The sequence below is a fragment of the Schistocerca cancellata genome, chromosome 5 (assembly GCF_023864275.1).
Source record: "Schistocerca cancellata isolate TAMUIC-IGC-003103 chromosome 5, iqSchCanc2.1, whole genome shotgun sequence".
Lineage (NCBI taxonomy): Eukaryota > Metazoa > Arthropoda > Insecta > Orthoptera > Acrididae > Schistocerca > Schistocerca cancellata.
This window is the reverse complement of record NC_064630.1, coordinates 809,723,601-809,740,686: the sequence shown is the minus strand read 5'-3', so window position 1 is coordinate 809,740,686 and position 17,086 is coordinate 809,723,601. Positions and strand designations below refer to the sequence as shown.

Sequence of the window (17,086 nt, the reverse complement as noted above, 5' to 3'; positions counted from 1 at the left end):
GAGGAGGGTAGTAGCATAACAGTAACTGATTTCATTAACAGGGAGGAAGGTGAAGGAGGTGATGATAAGAAGAGAGATTGGAAAGAGGAAAGGAAACCAGAAGATGGAGAAATTGTGGAAGAAGAAGACAAAGGTGATGGTGAAACTGAAGAGGAACGAGAAGACGATGATGATGAGGTATATAAAATTAGTGCTCATTTTTATTATTAATTTTGTTATGAATGTGCATTAATTAAGTTTCCTTTTTATTAACAGGAAAAAGGAAATAGATACAGTGGTATACCAAATGCTCTCTTCTTCTGTCATGTGTGCAAGAAGCATATGTGGGATGGTAATGTAAGTACTTATTAGTCCTAATTCACTTGCAGTTGAAGAGCAAAAGATAAAATCTTACTTACTGTGGTCATATGACATACTGTTGAATTTTTACATTCCTAGTTAAATTCAATACACACAGAAAGTCTGTCTGTTGTGATCATTCTTAAGTGTGTATTTGCACTTATGCTTAAATTTGTTGAGACTGATGTAGGTACAGCAAGTTTTCAGACTGTATATAACAAATTATTTTAAGATATTTACTGAAAACATATGCTTTCAAACTATATTTATAATTTTTTGTGGACGTGTGTGATGTCCTTAGGTTAGTTAGGTTTAAGTAGTTCTAAGTTCTAGGAGGCTGATGACCTCAGAAGTTAAGTCCCATAATGCTCAGAGCCATTTAAACCATTTTTTGTAATTTTTTGAGGTTTCAAATAATTAATTTTGTTTCAGTCCTTTGAAAGCCACTTGAAGGGCAGGACACACCAACTGATGATGGATAAGTTAGAGGAAAGCAATAAAATAAAGGTGGAGTTAATGAGACATAAATTAAAAGTGAGTACTATAATTAAACTTTGTACAAACATTTCTCATAAAGGTAACACTGTAAACTGCAGTACAGACAATAATGGGTTACCAGTGTCTTTGTTCTATAATTCATTTTAAATTAGTTTACTAAATTGGCAACAGTATTTACTTAGAATCTATTTCTGTTGTACTGAATTGTATAGTGGATTTACTGTTGTATTACATGATTGTTATAAGTATTCCTAGGTGTTCAAACATTCCTAGGTGTTCAAACATTTGCCTTAAAGACTGTCATGGTTGGATTCTAATTGCACTTGTGCAGTGGGTGGTTTCTCTAGTTACCTGAACTGCATGAAAATGAGGGTGCTGAGCAATGAAAATAGTGTTAAAGCATTGTTATGAGATTCCCTTCTCACTCATAATTCCACTTAATGTAATTCTGTACTCCCTCTATAAATGTTATGCTGCTGCCTCATTTCATATGTGTAAATTGTCTTAAGTGTTGCCATTGTAAGAGCTAAGTGTGATTTTGAAATTGTTGTAGGTCTTTGATGTAATGAAATCTGGTTGTGCCTTTTAACAAGTTAATTGTTCCACAGGTTGCTGAACAACAACGTGAAATAGAAATGGAACGCATGAAACGACAGGGAAAGAAAGTTCACATGAAAACTAGAGAATATTGTACAATGTGTGATCTACATTTCTATGGTCACCTAATGGTTCATCGCCGCAATGAGAGACATCAGGTTTGTGGATATCTAAAAATGTATGCAAAACATTAGGTCAGCCTCTACATCTGTGCAGTATCTCAGTTGTTTTTAACATTTTCATTGGTTGGAATGTTGAAGCTTCACTGAACCAATAAAAATTTCTCTTAAAAGCATTTACTTGACCATGATTAAATGAATGTCCCAAAGTTTGGAAGTAATCATTCTTCTGTGACACAAATATCAATAGCTGCTGCAGTTGTGAAGATAGATTATTGAAGTGAAGTGTTAGTGACTACCTATGAAGCGAGACATGACACTTAAGTGTCCTGGGTTTGGCAGTAGTGCTCATGTTGAGTTAAAAGAATGCAATGCAAAAATTGTTTTATTAAATCCTTGACGCCAACTGTGGTGAAATTCTTTACACACTGTCTGTGATGTGCAATGTCTCTTTTCATATTTTGATGAATCTCCAACTCTTTGTGTATTGGGAAAAGAATAGAATCCCACTTAATTCACAACTTTTCGAAATAATAAAAAAGTGACATTGGTGGTGATTGGGCAGATTTAGATTTAGTTTCTTACAGAAACTACATTGAAGCACAGGGATTGAAACATTAAGTACTTTATTAATCAAATAAAACTGAATATTACTGACACCTTTACTTCTGGTTGTCTTTCGGTGATTGCTATAGAATTTGCCTGCTGAAAGTAACTGCTGACCATAATTTCCATCTTATGATATATTAGTTGTCTTTGTTGTGCCCTGCAGACATTTGCAAAACTGAGATGTGGCAATCTTCTATTGGGCTTGAGATTTGAACATTGGAAATTGATTGGTAGGAGAGGAAAAATATCCTTATTTTGCTAAATCTGGTGATCAGTAGGAGACAATCATGACAGGTCACTTGTCTATTAGCAGTTGTCTTGAAATTTTTGCCTTTGTGTATTACCAGTAGATGTTGTGCTCTTCAGTCAGAAAACAGTTTGGTGTGTGCAAGCATCATCTCTGAATAACTACTGCAACCTACATCCGCCAGAGTCTGTTTACTGTATCCATCTCTTGGTCTCTGATTTTTACTATCCAAACTTCCCTAGAGTACTAAATTGCAGTTTCCTTGGTGTCTCTGAATGTGTCGTCAACTGATCCATTCTTTTGGCCAAGCTATGACACAATTTCTTCTACCTGTCTAATCTTAAACATTCTTGTTTAGCACCACATTTCAAAAACTCCTTTTTGTCTAAACTGGTTGTCTCCCATCCTTCACTTCAGTACGTGGCTACACTCAAAACAAATATCTACAGGAAAGATTTCTTAAACGTCTGTTTTTCGGAACTGCTTTCCTTGCAATTGCCAATCTACATACTATATTCTCTCTGCTTGAGCCATCATAAGTTCCTTTGCTGCTCAAATAGCAAAACTAAATCTACTACTTTGTGTTTCCTAATCTAATTCCCATCGCGTCATGTAATGTTTTGCTTTTGTCGTCTTATATCCTACTTTCAAGACATAATTCCTACTCCAAATTTTTCTTTGGTTCCCTTCACTGCTTGTTCAGAATACAGACTGAATGATGCTGGTATAGGCCACAACCCTGTCTCTCACCCTTGTCAACCACTGTTTCCCTTTCATGTCCCTCAACTCTTATAACTGCCGTCTTAGTTGTGAAGAGGACTTTGCTACCTGTATTTTACCCCTACCATCTTTAGAATTTGAGAGTATTCCAATCAACATTGTCAAAAGCTTTCTCTGAGTCCACAAATGTAAGTTTCTTTCCTTAACTTCTCCTGCGTCATAGGGTCAGTATTGCCTTGTGTGTTACCACATTCTCTGGAATCCAAACTGATGTTCCCTGAGGTCAGCTTCTACTAGTTTCTCTATTCTTCTTTAAAGAATTAGTTAGTATTTGGCAGCCATGATTTACTAAACCCATAGTTGGGCAATATTCACAACTTTCAGTAACTGCTTTCTTTGGAAGTGGAATTCACTACATTCTTCTTGAAGTGAGGGTATTTTCTCTCTCATACAGTTTACATGCCAAACGGAAGGGTTTTGTCATGGCTGGCTCTCCCAAGACTAACAGTAATTGTGATGGAGTATTATCATCTCCCCCCCCCCCTCCTGCGAAGGCCGAAGGCCTTGTTTCGACTTAGATTCTTCAGAGCACTGTCAAATTCTTCTCGCAGTATTTTTTATTTCTCTCATCTTAGTCTACGCCGCTTCGCTTTCTATAATATTGCCTTCAACTTCATCTCTTTTGTATAGACCCCCTTACAGTTCTTACACTTTTCAGCTCTCCCTTCTTTGCTTAGAACTGATTTTCCATCTGAGCTCTTCATATTGATACAAATGCTTCTCTAATCTCCAAAGTCCTCTTTAATTTTCCTGGAGGTGGTTTCCATCATTGCCCTAATGAAATACCTTTCTAAATCATTTTGTCCTCTTGGCCATTCCGGCTTAGCTATTTCCTATCACTCATTTTTAAATGTTTGTATTCCCTTCCACCTGCTTCATTTGCTGCATTTTTAAATTTCTCCTTTCATCAATTCAGCATCACTTGCGTTATCAAAGGATTTCTACTACGCTTTGTCTTTTTATCTATTTGATCCTGTGGTCGCCATTACTACATCTTTCAAAGCTATCCATCTTCTGTTCTGTTGCATTCCCCTGTTTGTCACCTCTGAATCTCTCAACTACTTCTGGTTCTTTCAGATTAGCCAGGTCCCATCTCCTTAATTTGCTACCTTTTTGTAATTTCTTCAATTTTAATCTGCAGTTCATAAATAATATATTGTGGTCAGTCCATGTCTGGTCCTGGAAATGACCTAAAATTTAAAATCTGGTTCCTAAATCTCTGCCTAATGATTATATAACCAATCTGAAACATTGCTGTGTCTCCAGGTCTCTTCCACACATACGAACTTTGGATTCTTCAAGTGTTGGCGATGATCAGATTATGGTCTGTGTAAAATTGTAATAGGTGGCTTCCTCTTGTATCCCTTCCTGCAGTTCACATTCACTTACTTTCTTTCTCTTCCCTTTCCTACTGTCAGATTTCATTCCTCCCCATCACAATTAAGTTTTCATCTCCTTTTACGTTGAGTAATTTCTTGTACCTCATCATACATTTCTACAATTTCTTCATCTGTGGAGCTAATAGGCATGTGAACTTGTGCTGCTATGGTAGGCATGGGCTTTGTGTCTTGATAACGTGTTAACTACTCTGTTCGAACAAGAGGTTACCTGTGTTCCTGTTTCCTTATTCATTATTAAACCCATTCTTGCATGACCCTTATTTGACTTCATATTTATAACCCTGTGTTCACCTGGCCAGAAGTCCTGTTCCTCCAGCTACCGAACTTCAGTAATCCCTGCTATATCTAAATTTAGATACAGTTTTTAAAATGTAATGAAGGTGCATCATCATCGGTATATTGTCTAGCTCTGCTTTGCTTTTCAAAATCGTCGCACAGTTCATTAAAGTCTGCCTGTACTGCAGAACTGTCATCATGACAAATCCTGATGTGCCATACTTCTGGTGTCTGTGGCAGCATACAGGAGAGTAGTCTCAAACAGCAACTGATGTAGACCCACAGCCAGTAGTTGTTAAATTGTACAACATTGCAAGCACCAACAAACATGTACAAAAAATGTATTCCCATGACCCTTTTGAGGAATGAAATTGACTTAAACATGATGGCTTTTCTATATTTAGCTTTCACAGGATGAATTACACGTCTGTCTGCAGGTGACACATGTAGTTATCAGGAAGAAACACATCAACATTCATGTAGCATGATAACAGGGCAGCTGTCAAAAATAAAACAAATGTTTCTGCCTGGTGCGTCTGTCGGCAACAAAACTTCCTAAGAAACTTAAAGTTTAGCATTACATGTTAAAATCATGTGCTGTTGTGTGTGTGTGTGTGCTTTGAAAATTCTGATGTAGACTCTAATCTGTCTGTCTTGTGACTATACAGCCTCCATACTGTCGGGCCCATGTAATATCGTACTTCGTTTTGATAAAATTATGATTAATCTGTCTGTAATGTATTTCTAAATTTTATGATTATTAATGGTGGCACCACTATCAAAACACAGCAGGGTTGTCATTGCTTTTATGGTTTCTGTGCTCTGACATTTTCCCACGCACACAGTATATTTTTGATGGAAGTCAGTTAATACACAAATTTCATAATCATTGAAGATGTCTGGGCTCATATTTCAGTCAAGACAAAATACTCTTCCGTTCTTAACTTTGCATGTCCATTACCTCATGTTCTACGCTTAACTATTGGTTAGAGAAGTTATAACTTTTGTTGTTCAGTGATGTGGCCAGCCGTTTAATTTACTGAAATTTTCATTTGCTTCACTCACTAAATACCTCACTGTAGGAATGCATCCATTTGTTTCCAGTTCAGGAAACATGACATCATAAATACTTAAAAGTGAAAAACTGCCACATTGTGCATGACATTTAAAATTTATTATGTCTGTCTACAAAATATATTGCTAGGAGTAGCACAATCTCCTCCACATATGCCACTAATGTACCTACAAAATTATATTGTATGACACACAGACTGAAGTACAAATGAGTCTAAACCAATAGCCATCTATAGAGCAATGAAGAGGTCTTTCCTTAGATATTTACAAAGTACAGTTCCATCATAAATGCATGAAGTTAATTGAAGTAATAAAATACATAAGTTGTGGGCAATAAGGACTGCATATACATTGAGAAACTTTATCTGGTGCTAATTGTGTTCTCTTATTACAGCAACTTAAAAAATTTCTCCATCCACGATGTCATCTGTGCAAAAAGGAGTTTCCTACCAGGATTGAATGGGACCATCACCGCTTGACGCCACTTCATCTCAAGGTAAAGATTTTAATGTCATCTTCAAGCTTGTCACACACACTGTGTTTATAGTCCGAACCAAAACACCAAAGTTCTAATTTCTGTAGAGATAAATTGAAATTTAATGACAGTTTTATCATTAACTGTGGCACTAATTGTTGATTACAATTACAGAAATCTGCAGAAGCTCGTAAACATCGTAAAGATGGCTCAGATGATGACTTTTTGCCAGAGGAGCTTGACTCTGACACTGGTAGCTTAGGTAACTTGAGATGAACATATGTGATGTACTAATTCAGAGTTGTGTGGATATTTAGTAATTGGGTTTTAATTATTCCAGATGACGATTTCAAGAGGAAAGATATTAAGGTTAGAACTCGTGAAGAGGAGGAAGAGGATATAAAAGAGGTTGATAAGAATAAGGAAGAAGGTGATAAGGATGAAAAGGGAGAGGGAAAACAAAAAGAGGGTGCAGAAGATCCCACACCAATTGATGAATTATCAGAATTGTCTTTCAGCAATCTGCGGACACGAATACCAAAATATAATCCTGATGTTCCAATTGGTAAGGATTCAATTAAATGCTGAATACAGGGAAAATTCTGTAAAATAAATAAAAAAAGTAATTCATGCAATACATTTAATTTTTGTAGGTCAGAGTGCACTCAAGAAACTAACAGGAATAAAGTGCCGTGCTTGCTATCGTTTCTTCTTGAATGACGATGATGCAAAAATTCATTGCCGCACATTGACTCATTACAATAATTATGTTACTATGTTGAAAACAAAGGTAAGCAAAGATGCATTTTTATTGTTGAATCATATTTTATGACTATTTGCTGCTTGCTTAGTTATATTCAGTGTTTTGACATACTGATATTTACAGGCAAGAGTTGTTGAAGCCAGAGAGAGGAGAGAGGCTATGGCAGAAGAAGCCAAGAAGAAGGCAGAAGCTAAGGAAAAAGCAGAAAAGGTGGGTTGGTAGACGGATATTTCAAACTGAGATTGATTGTCTCGCAGTCAGTCAGTCAACATGATGAATTCTGTTGTAACTTGACATAAAAATCTCAACTTGAATAAGGTGGTGGTTTATAAGTAATGGAATAAAGACAATTGAGTGATAAAAGCAGTCCAGTCTGTGGCCAGAGACAGTGGTCATGTGTGTATAAGTTGTGCTTGTGTGAATGTCCTGTTTGTCTAATTTAGAAAATGGACTTACAGGTGAAAAGCTCAACATGTGGCAGTCTTTCAGACTTTTCTCTTATATATGATAAGAAGCAATCTTTCCTTTTCCTGATATGTTGATAACCAATCAGTGAATAGACAAGGTATGGAGTGGCAGACACATGATCCATTAATGATTTTCCAGTTGTGCACTTGTGGTGGAAGTGCTTTACACCATTGTGTAAGCAGGTATGCTCTTTACTGCAGAGTTGGTTCTGTTCTGCACATACTCCTTCCAGATCTTGTTTCACAGGAGCAACTGACAGTATCGTGGGCTGCTCTGTACCTTTTTCTTCTAAAAGTTCCTTTTCATGCAGTTTTCTTGAGTGTTTATTCCAGCCCCTTTACATGTGCTAACCCCTATTCTTAAGGGAAGGGTGGTACAGAAATTGTGAATGAGAAGAAGCAGAAGCACAGATTCTTCAGATGAAGAGGTTGTGAAAAGTAACTTTAGAATGTCAGACCAGTCAGTGATGGAAAATTAGATGGGGAAAATTTGTATAGTTGCAAATTTGTTTACAATGTTTGGAGAGTGTGTCGTGAACAACATAAAAATCCTGACTAAGTGCAGGGGGGTGAGGTGGAATGGAATCTAAAGGTCACTTTTCTTAAGTAATGTGAGAAATGCAGCTTCCAATGAAGTGAAGTGTTTGCTAGTACAAAATTGAATTCCCTACAAGGTAAGTCTTGTTAATTTTTTCTCTAGGACTAATATTTTCTGCATTGCATGTTTCACAGTCATATCAACCCTTTCTCAGCTTGCCCTATGAAGGCAGTATGCAGGTGCTACATACTGCAAATCAGTCACTGATAATGTAATGCAAGAAACACACACACACACACAGACAGAATCTATGTAAATCTCTGAATGAATGCTGCTAGAGAAATTCTTCTTAGCCATCCTGTATGACAGCTGTAGAGTTCTTATGGGAAGATAATTTCAACAATCAATTTAATACCATAATTGTACCATTTTTAATAATCTGAGATGTTACTTTTCCACCCTCTGCAATACAGAAAGTTAGTCTTAGAAACAACGAATGTGACTTTTTGTAGGGAATTCAGTGTGGTTTTGATTTTGTGCTGGGAAGTGTTTTTGCTAAAAGCTGTGGGTTGAGTTACTCGAGGAAGATAGTGATCTTTCAATCCCACATTCCCCCCATGCTTGCACCTCACTGGTATATTTGTGTGGCACTCCCCATACCAAAATTTTAGACAACACTAATTTTTTTCTGTTATTTGGCTTTTGTCTTTGTTGGCTTGGCTGTAAAGGTGGATGAGAGCAATGCCATAAATCAAAAACACATTTATACTTTCAAAACTGTGATGGAAATATTTACTTTGGTACCCCATAAATGCCTAAAATGTAGCAGCAGTTCCTTGTAGGAAGAAAAATTCTGACAATCATGGCAAGCATGCACAATGTATGAACGGACTGAGGTAGCAAGTGTGCTAAATGACTGATGTTGCGAGATTTAATAATCTTGTTTACTGTGGTTGTCCTCTCCCCATGCCTGCATACTCGCTGGTGGGACATATGCACAGTGTGTGGGATGTTCACATGTATAAAAGGTATCCCAAGCAACTTTGCATCAGTCCCATTGCTATGTCTGATAACTTGACCTGTTGAAATACTGGGCATGTCTGCCACTATGTTCTGGTTGAATGACTAAGACCTTCCTCTCCATAATATATGCCAGGAAAAGTTAAAGAATTTCAAAATTCTGTTCAGCAAAAATTCTTTGCACTGAGTTGACAATGTTGGTATTGATTTAATTTGTTGAATTAAAAGAAGAAAAAGGTTAGCTGGCGTAAGTGAATGTAACTTTTATCAAAGGCTTGTTGAAAATTTTCAGCAACTAATTTTAGTTTTGCATTTTGTCATGTGTGAGATGAATTCTTTGCTTATTCACATAATTCATTTACAGCAAGGCAAACGTACAAATGAAGATGAGACTACAACCTATGAAGAAGGTAATGTGAAGCGCCGTAAAGTGATTAAAGAAGAGGAAGATGGTGAGGCTGGAAAGGGGGATGGGCAAGAAGAGGAAAAAGATGGTGAAAATGAAGAAGAATCAATGGATACTTCTGAAGCTGATGAAAAGAAGGTAACAATTTAGTGAAGAACAATTCTCATTAACCTGAAAATAAGATTCACACTGATGATTTGTGAGCTACTTAAAGTGATATTATACGTGCAATGGAACTAGGTCCTAGGAAGTCAGATGACTTAAGGTCACTACAGGTCGCCAACATGTGCTATGAAACAGTGAAGGTGGTGATTCTTTCCTAAAACTTAGAATTCTCAGGGAATTAGATTTTACCTGAAAAATCAGGGACTTCCAGGAATTTCATAAAATCTCAGGAAATTCTGCATTTTGAACCTAACATTGAAATTGAATTTTGAGTTTCATATATAACAAATTTTGAAACTTGAGATATTCAGGTGTTAATTATATGAATATTATTTCATGAATTGTCAGTGCTTAAAAACTAGTTAAATTACTGTTTATGGCCAGGATGTAGCTCAGATGAGAGTAAAGTCATTATTGTGGAAGGAATTTTTTCCAAATTGGAGTAGCCATCCTGGTTATTATGCACAAAAACATTGCACTGTGAATGCAATTTTAATTTCATTCTGCTGTCTCCCCTGTGAGAGGCAAGGCTTGTTTCCTTACACCTGTTGTGCTGCTTCAAACTATGCATTACTGTGTATTTTAGTTCCCAGCATCCCTTGCAATAGGGCCAAGGTACATTACATCTATAGCTCATTGCTTTTTATTGCTAATATATTATCACTAAAGCTCTGTGTTTACAAAGCAATGAGCACTCATGCAATGAAGCTTATAAATCACAGTGAATCCTCTAAAAACTATTGCTCTATTTGGTTAGCTTAGAGTATAATTTATAGTAAAGAAATACCTGAAGGTCTGACAAAGAAGTCTTTGATAACCTTAGGCCAACTGGTTTCATAAGTATTAAAAGAAAGAGTGGTAACCATGTTGACAGTACTTGCCAAGTTTAGATAGGAACATGCTCATTGTTACTTTTTTGATAATGTGAAATATTTCAGTTGAGTGTTGAACTATGGAATGGACACATTTTTAAATTAGAATAGAACTTAAAAGTATGCTTGCATCCCTTACGTGCCATTGACAATTTGAAGTTTTGTTGTTTGTAGTGGCACTCATTATTTTGTAACAAACTAAAAGCACACCATTCAACTTTTTGCCTATGGTCAAATGGTATTTGAGATGATATTACAGAAGATAAATGCTGTTCTCAAGTAATTGGATTAAAAACACCGGTTTTCTGTAGTCACATAGTACTGCTTTCATAGTGTCTGAAAGAAATCTTTATCTAATTATTATAAAAACTGATAATCTGTTCCCATTACTCCTGTTAGTGTACTAATGCTCTTGGCCTGGTTGTGAAAAGCTTAAGTGATGTGTGACCAGAAAATTGACACATTTTCTTAGCTGAATTTAAATTAACTACAGTGGTCTGACATTTGGGTTTGTATTGGTGGAGTATTCTTAATGGAAGCTAAACCTTTGCTCTCAAATGTTAACTGACCTTTTGACAAACTAATCTGGTCACTTGTACCTACAGCCATATTTTGAAAGTTGTAGAATGAAGTCCATGGTCCACTATGTACAATATAACAAGCAGTGGTGGTGGTTGGACCAAATACCCAGTCAGTCCAGACATTTGTGGCCCAGTAACAGAGTAATTTTCATTGTTAATGGTAGAGTTAAACAATCATACAGTCTGACTGTTCCTTTGTTCTACAGATACAATAAACATATCTAGTTTTAAACTGGTGAATTGAGGTATACCCTAAAATTTTCTTAGACACTGATCAGCCGGAACATTATTACCACCAACCTAGTAACGATATGAACCTGTCCAGGTGAAAGCACCACCTGGTGAGGAATGACTGCTAATGAGAAACACGCAGGGTGTGTGTAATATCAGAGTGCTGTCCTTTTTAGGATGGGGAAGGCATGCAAACTGATTTTGATAGAGTGCAGATTGTGATGGTCCAGAAGTTCAGCATGAGCATTTTGGAAACGGTACAACCTGTTTTGTGTTTGAGGAGTGCTGTGGTGTGTGTCAACACGTGATGAAACAGAGGTGAAACTACATCTAGATGTAGTGGGGTAGGGTGACTGCCCTTCATTACAGATGTTAGACTCGTAAGCTGGGCAAACTGGTAAAATAGGTCAGGTGGCAAACAGTGGCATAACAAACATCAGATTTAAAAGCTGGACAGATTAAAATTGTCTGAATACACAGTCCACTGAACTCAGCAGCCAACCCATATGCATGTACCAGTGTTAATACCACGACAATGGCAGAAATGACTGAAATGGGCATGTGACCATTGGCACAGAGTTGGATGGTCTGATGAATCCCGAAACCTTCTCCATCACACCATTGGGAAGCATAAATCTGTCTGAGAGGAACAGCTCCTTGACACCTATACATTGGGGCAGTGGCAGCACCATTATGCTCTGGGGAACATTCGCGCGTGCATCCATGGGTCCAGAGCAGCTCGTCAAAGACACCATGATGGGCAAAGAGTATTGTACGTTGGTTGCAGACCATGTACATCCCCTTAGTGTCGTGTGCAGTGACATTTTTCAAAAAGATAATGCACCATGTCATAAGGCCAGGAGTGTGATGGAGTGGTTTGAGGAACACTGATGAGTTCCAGTTGTGCTGAACCCCTAACTTGCCTGATATGAACCGGATTGAAAAATTTGGGATGTGGTTGAATGTGTCGTCAGAGCTCATTGCCGTCCCACCCTCCCCGGAATTTGAGAATTAGGTGACTTGCGTGTACAGGTGTGATGCCACCTCCACCAAGCAAACTACCAAGGCTGCATTGATTCAGTGTACTGGCTATTATGTAGGTGGTATAATGTTCTAGCTGGTCAATATGTACCAATAATGAGGAGATTGAAGAAATGTGTGATGAGATAAGAGAAATTAATGGGACAAAAATTTAGTAGTCATGGGGGACTGCAATTAGATAGTTGGAAAAGTAGTAGGTGAATATGGACTGGGGTAAGGAATGTAAGAAGTAGCTGCCTGGTAGAATTTTGCTCAGTGTAACTTAATCATAGCTAACACTTGGTTTAAGAATGATGAAAGTAGGCTGAGTACATGGAAGAGGCCTAGACACTGAAAAATTTTGGTTAAACTATATAATGGTAAGACAGATTTAGGAACCAAGTTTAAATAGGAAGACATTTCCAGGGAGATGCGGACTCTGACCGCCTCAAGTTATTGGTTATGAACTGTAGATTAAAACTGAAGAAACTGCAAAAAGGTAGGAAATCAAGAGGATGGGACCTGGGTAAATTGAAAGAACCAGGGGTTGTAGAGGGTTTCAGAGTATTAGGTAATGATTGACAAGAACAGGGGAAAGAAATACAGAAGAATGGGTAGCTTTGAGAGATGAAATGGTGAAGACAGCAGAAGATCAATAGGTAAAAGATGAGGGCAAGTAAAAATCCATGGGTTTCAGAAGAGATATTGAATTTAATTGATAAAGGAGAAAATGTAAAAAAGCAGTAAATGAAGCAGGTGAAAAGGAATGTCACAAAAATGAGATCAACAGGGAGTGCAAAATGGCTAAGCAGGGGTAGCTAGAGGACAAATGTAAGGATGTAGAAGCATGTATCACTAGGGGTAAGATATTGCTTGCAGAGAAATCAGAGAACTTTGGAGAAAAGAGAACCACCTGTATGAATATCAAGAGCTCAGATGGAAAACCTGGCCTAATCAAAGAAGGGGAAGCAAAAACATGGAAGAAGTGGGTCTATACAAAGATGGAAATTGAAACAAGGCCCCAGGAGTAAGACTACATTCCATCAGAACTATTGGTAGCTGTAAGAGAGCCAACCATGATAAAACTACCATCTGAGCTAGATTTATGAGACAGGCGAAACACTTATTTCAAGAAGAATATAATTTAGTCCCAAAGAAAGCAGGAGTTGACAGATTTGAAAATTACTGAAATAGCAGTTTCATAAGTCACAACTGCAAAATGTTAACACAAATTCTTTACAGATGAATGGAAAAACTGGTAGAACCCAACATTGAGGAAGATAAGTCTGGATTCTGTAGAAATGTTGGAACACGCAAGGCTATACTGACCCTAAGATATAAAGGAAAGGCACACCTAGCTTTTGACAATCTTGACTGGAATACTCTTTCATAATCTGAAGGTGGCAGGTGTAAAATACAGGGTGTGAAAGGCTATTTAAAATTTGTACAGAAACCAGATGGCAGTTGTGAGTTGAGGGGCATGAAAGGGGTGCAGTGGTTGAGAAGGGAATGAGACAGGCTTGTAGGAATTAAAAAGCTGTAGAGAAGAAATGACTGCTTCAAGAAATAAAAACTTAGTTTTGCTGACATTCTAATTCTGTCAGACGGCAAAGTACCTGGAAGAACAACTGCATGGAATGAACAGTCTTGAAAGTAGGATATAAGATGAACAACAACAAAAGCAGAATGAGAATAGTGGAATGTAGTCAAATTAAATCAGGTGATGCTGAGGGAATTAGATTAGGAAATGACAGCTGCAGCAGTAGATGAGTTTTGCTATCTAGGAAGCAAAATAACTGATGAGTCGAAGTTGGGAGGATATAAAGTGTAGACTGGCTATGGCAAGGAAAGTGTTTCTGAAGAACAGAAATTTGTTAAGATTGAGCATAGATTTAAGTGTAAGGAAGTCTTTTTTGAAAGCATTTGTGTGGAGTATAGCAATGTATGGAAGTGAAACATGGACAATAACTAGTTTGGACAAGAACAGAATATAAGCTTTCAAAATGAAAGATTGGGTGGGTAGATCACGTAACTAATGAGGTAGGTAGGACATGTTCGGAGGCATGAAGGGATCATCAATTTAGCATTGGAGGGAAGTGTGGACAGTAAAAATTGTAGAGGGAGACAAAGAGATGAGAGATGAATACACTGAGCAGATTCACAAGGATGTAGGTTGCAGTAGTTACTTGGAGACGAAGGCTTGCACAGGATAGGGTAGCAAGGAGAGCTGTGTGAAACCAGTCTCTGGACTGAAGATCACAACAATAACTGCTTAAATAAAGACATTCATTTGCAAGATCTTTCTGATTGATGTTGTGCTTAGGATAGTGGCATTCTAATAATATATATTTTTTGTTTGCAATATTTCATGGTACTCCTAAGGGGAGGGAGCTCAAACTGTTAATAGAAGCAGATAGCTGCCCCTTCAAAGTGTATAGAATGTCTCATGTAAATATCCCATAGGAAAAGAAGTAACTCTAAATATTTGTGACATATTTGAGCAATAACAATGGTCAGGTGCACACTGTAAATTCTCCCCTTTGGGTAAGGTTCCCACTGCTATTGTGATTTTATTATTATTCCTCCTCACACTGTTGGTACCTGTTGTTCTAATGCTCATCACTTGCTCATAAGCCTTGTGCATCCTGAAATATTCCCCATGTTCTGGAGTTCATGAATGCAATTGTTATTTTTAGAGCCACCTTGTTCAATTTCTTTCCTCCAGATTTGAAGATAAATTGTGATTCCTGATCTCGGAAAAAGATCATGGGAACTTCCATTTCAGATGAACATAAGTGTAATTGTTGCCCATTTCAGATGAGCATAAGCATAATTGTTGCAACTACGTACCAGACGAGGACACCAAAGTACAAGAGAAATATTAATTAGGCTTGAAATTGCTGTCGTTCCATCTGTACTTCAAGAAGGAACCTGTTACATATAGAACACTGTGTGCAGTTCATATGTGGTGGGGGAGGGGGGGCAGAGAGAGAGAGAGAGAGAGAGAGAGAGAGAGAGAGAGAGAGAGAGAACATTCAAATTTTGTAAGAAACATCGTGACAAATTTTATAATTAACAGTTTGTGAGGAGTAACATAAAATGGAAAATCACTATAGGAGCTGGTATCGAACCAAAGGTGGCAGATTGACAGTGTGCATGCTTGACCACTGCGCTTCAGAACTGACTTGTTCGTTGCCTCTCATCTGTTCACAATCTTGTTAAATCTTTAATGTGTCGTCTGTTCCTCTGGCCTACTAGATGAGATACTGTAGGTATTTGGAAAAGGGATTACCTTGCTTCTATTCATAGTTTGAGAAAAATGGTCAGTCTTGTCCTGTGCCCCCCCCCCCCTGTCATTTTATTGGAAATGATTACTTCATGTGTTAATGTTAACTTTTGAAAACTCTTCCAGTTGTTACCAGGAGAGGAGAAGTATGATCCTCTAGAAGCAGATGCGGAGGGATCCCCTGAAGGTGGAGAGGAAGATGATGAGGGTGCCGAAGGAGCTGAAGGTAAAGTTAAGCAAGAAAATGAAGAAGATAATATTTGGGCTGAAGTAGACCATGATATTGGTACACTTCTTGATACTGTAGAAGGAGAAGCCGAAGGAGAAAGCGGAGCAGAGGTTACAGAAGATGATTCAGCTGCTTCATCAAAGGCTGAAGGAGCAGGTGCAAAAGGAAAGCCGGGTACAAGAAAAGCAGCTGCAGGTGGGTCACCAGCAGCTGCTACACCTACAGGTGGTACAGCTGGGTCACCTGCTGCAGGAACACGTGGCAGTGGGGCTGCCATAAGAGGTGGACGTGGTCGTAAGCGCACCAAATAAGACTGAATTCCTCACTGACTAATACAAACAAATGTGTTTGCTTGACTGCACCATCTTTTCAAAGACGGCAATATTCACCTTCAACACAGTTACTTATTAGACTAATGATTTTTTCATGATATATGTATGTTTAAGTATTTGTGATGTGTGGGCCATTCCTTCTGCCTTAGACATGTGAAAACATGACCATTAGGTAGAGTTGTAATGCTGTTATTTCACTGGGGCCTTCCGTATATACATTTCCCAGTTGTCAGTAGTGTGTAGCTTGTTTCTTGATGCATAAACCAGAATCAATTTTAGAATTAATGTAACTCTTGAGCTTCTGACTAAATTTGTGAATGTAGTAATCAGTTTGTAAGACCGTGTTGTAAATTTTCTTTCTGGCTTTTATCGCTTTGTATTCCATAAACAATGCCCTTTTTATTTGCCATCTTGAGGAAAGAGAGTGGCATTTGTGTAAGTGTCGTTCCTTCAGTTTTCTATTGTAATGTTAATGTAGGCTATTAAATAAAAGACTACATATGTGACCATAATTTTTTGTAAAACTGTATACCTTCAGTCTTCCTCCTAAAGAAGTGCTGCTTTTGAGAACCGTCACACAAAACTGAGATTGATGTTCCTCCTACAGAAGTGCTGCTTCTGTGAACTGACACAAAACTGAGATTGTTGGGAATTCTGGTTCTCGTTCGGTTAGTGCTGTACAGTATAAAGGATCTTGTGAGCTGTAGCACATGAGTAGCTGCATGTTGGAAGTTGACATATGAGCTTCCTTGTTGTGCATTA

At 37.8% G+C, this 17,086-nt stretch overlaps 1 protein-coding gene across 2 annotated transcripts in view; it reads left to right on the top strand.

Moving 5' to 3' along the window:
• LOC126187811 (zinc finger protein on ecdysone puffs-like) overlaps positions 1 to 16,836 on the top strand; it is a 43,215-nt gene extending 26,379 nt beyond the window's left edge. Inside the window, exons 5-16 of one of the 2 annotated variants that reach the window (XM_049929098.1) lie at positions 42 to 177; positions 256 to 336; positions 772 to 873; positions 1,446 to 1,592; positions 6,334 to 6,435; positions 6,589 to 6,676; positions 6,755 to 6,979; positions 7,068 to 7,204; positions 7,301 to 7,387; positions 9,567 to 9,746; positions 15,890 to 15,989; positions 16,071 to 16,836. In XM_049929098.1, coding sequence (XP_049785055.1) covers positions 42 to 177; positions 256 to 336; positions 772 to 873; positions 1,446 to 1,592; positions 6,334 to 6,435; positions 6,589 to 6,676; positions 6,755 to 6,979; positions 7,068 to 7,204; positions 7,301 to 7,387; positions 9,567 to 9,746; positions 15,890 to 15,989; positions 16,071 to 16,303 — 1,618 coding nt within the window. In that variant the 3' untranslated portion in view covers positions 16,304 to 16,836. Of the gene's footprint in view, positions 1 to 41; positions 178 to 255; positions 337 to 771; positions 874 to 1,445; positions 1,593 to 6,333; positions 6,436 to 6,588; positions 6,677 to 6,754; positions 6,980 to 7,067; positions 7,205 to 7,300; positions 7,388 to 9,566; positions 9,747 to 15,889 lie in introns of both variants that reach the window. The other variant, XM_049929096.1, reaches the window with a different exon arrangement.
• The last annotated feature ends 250 nt before the right edge of the window (positions 16,837 to 17,086 follow it).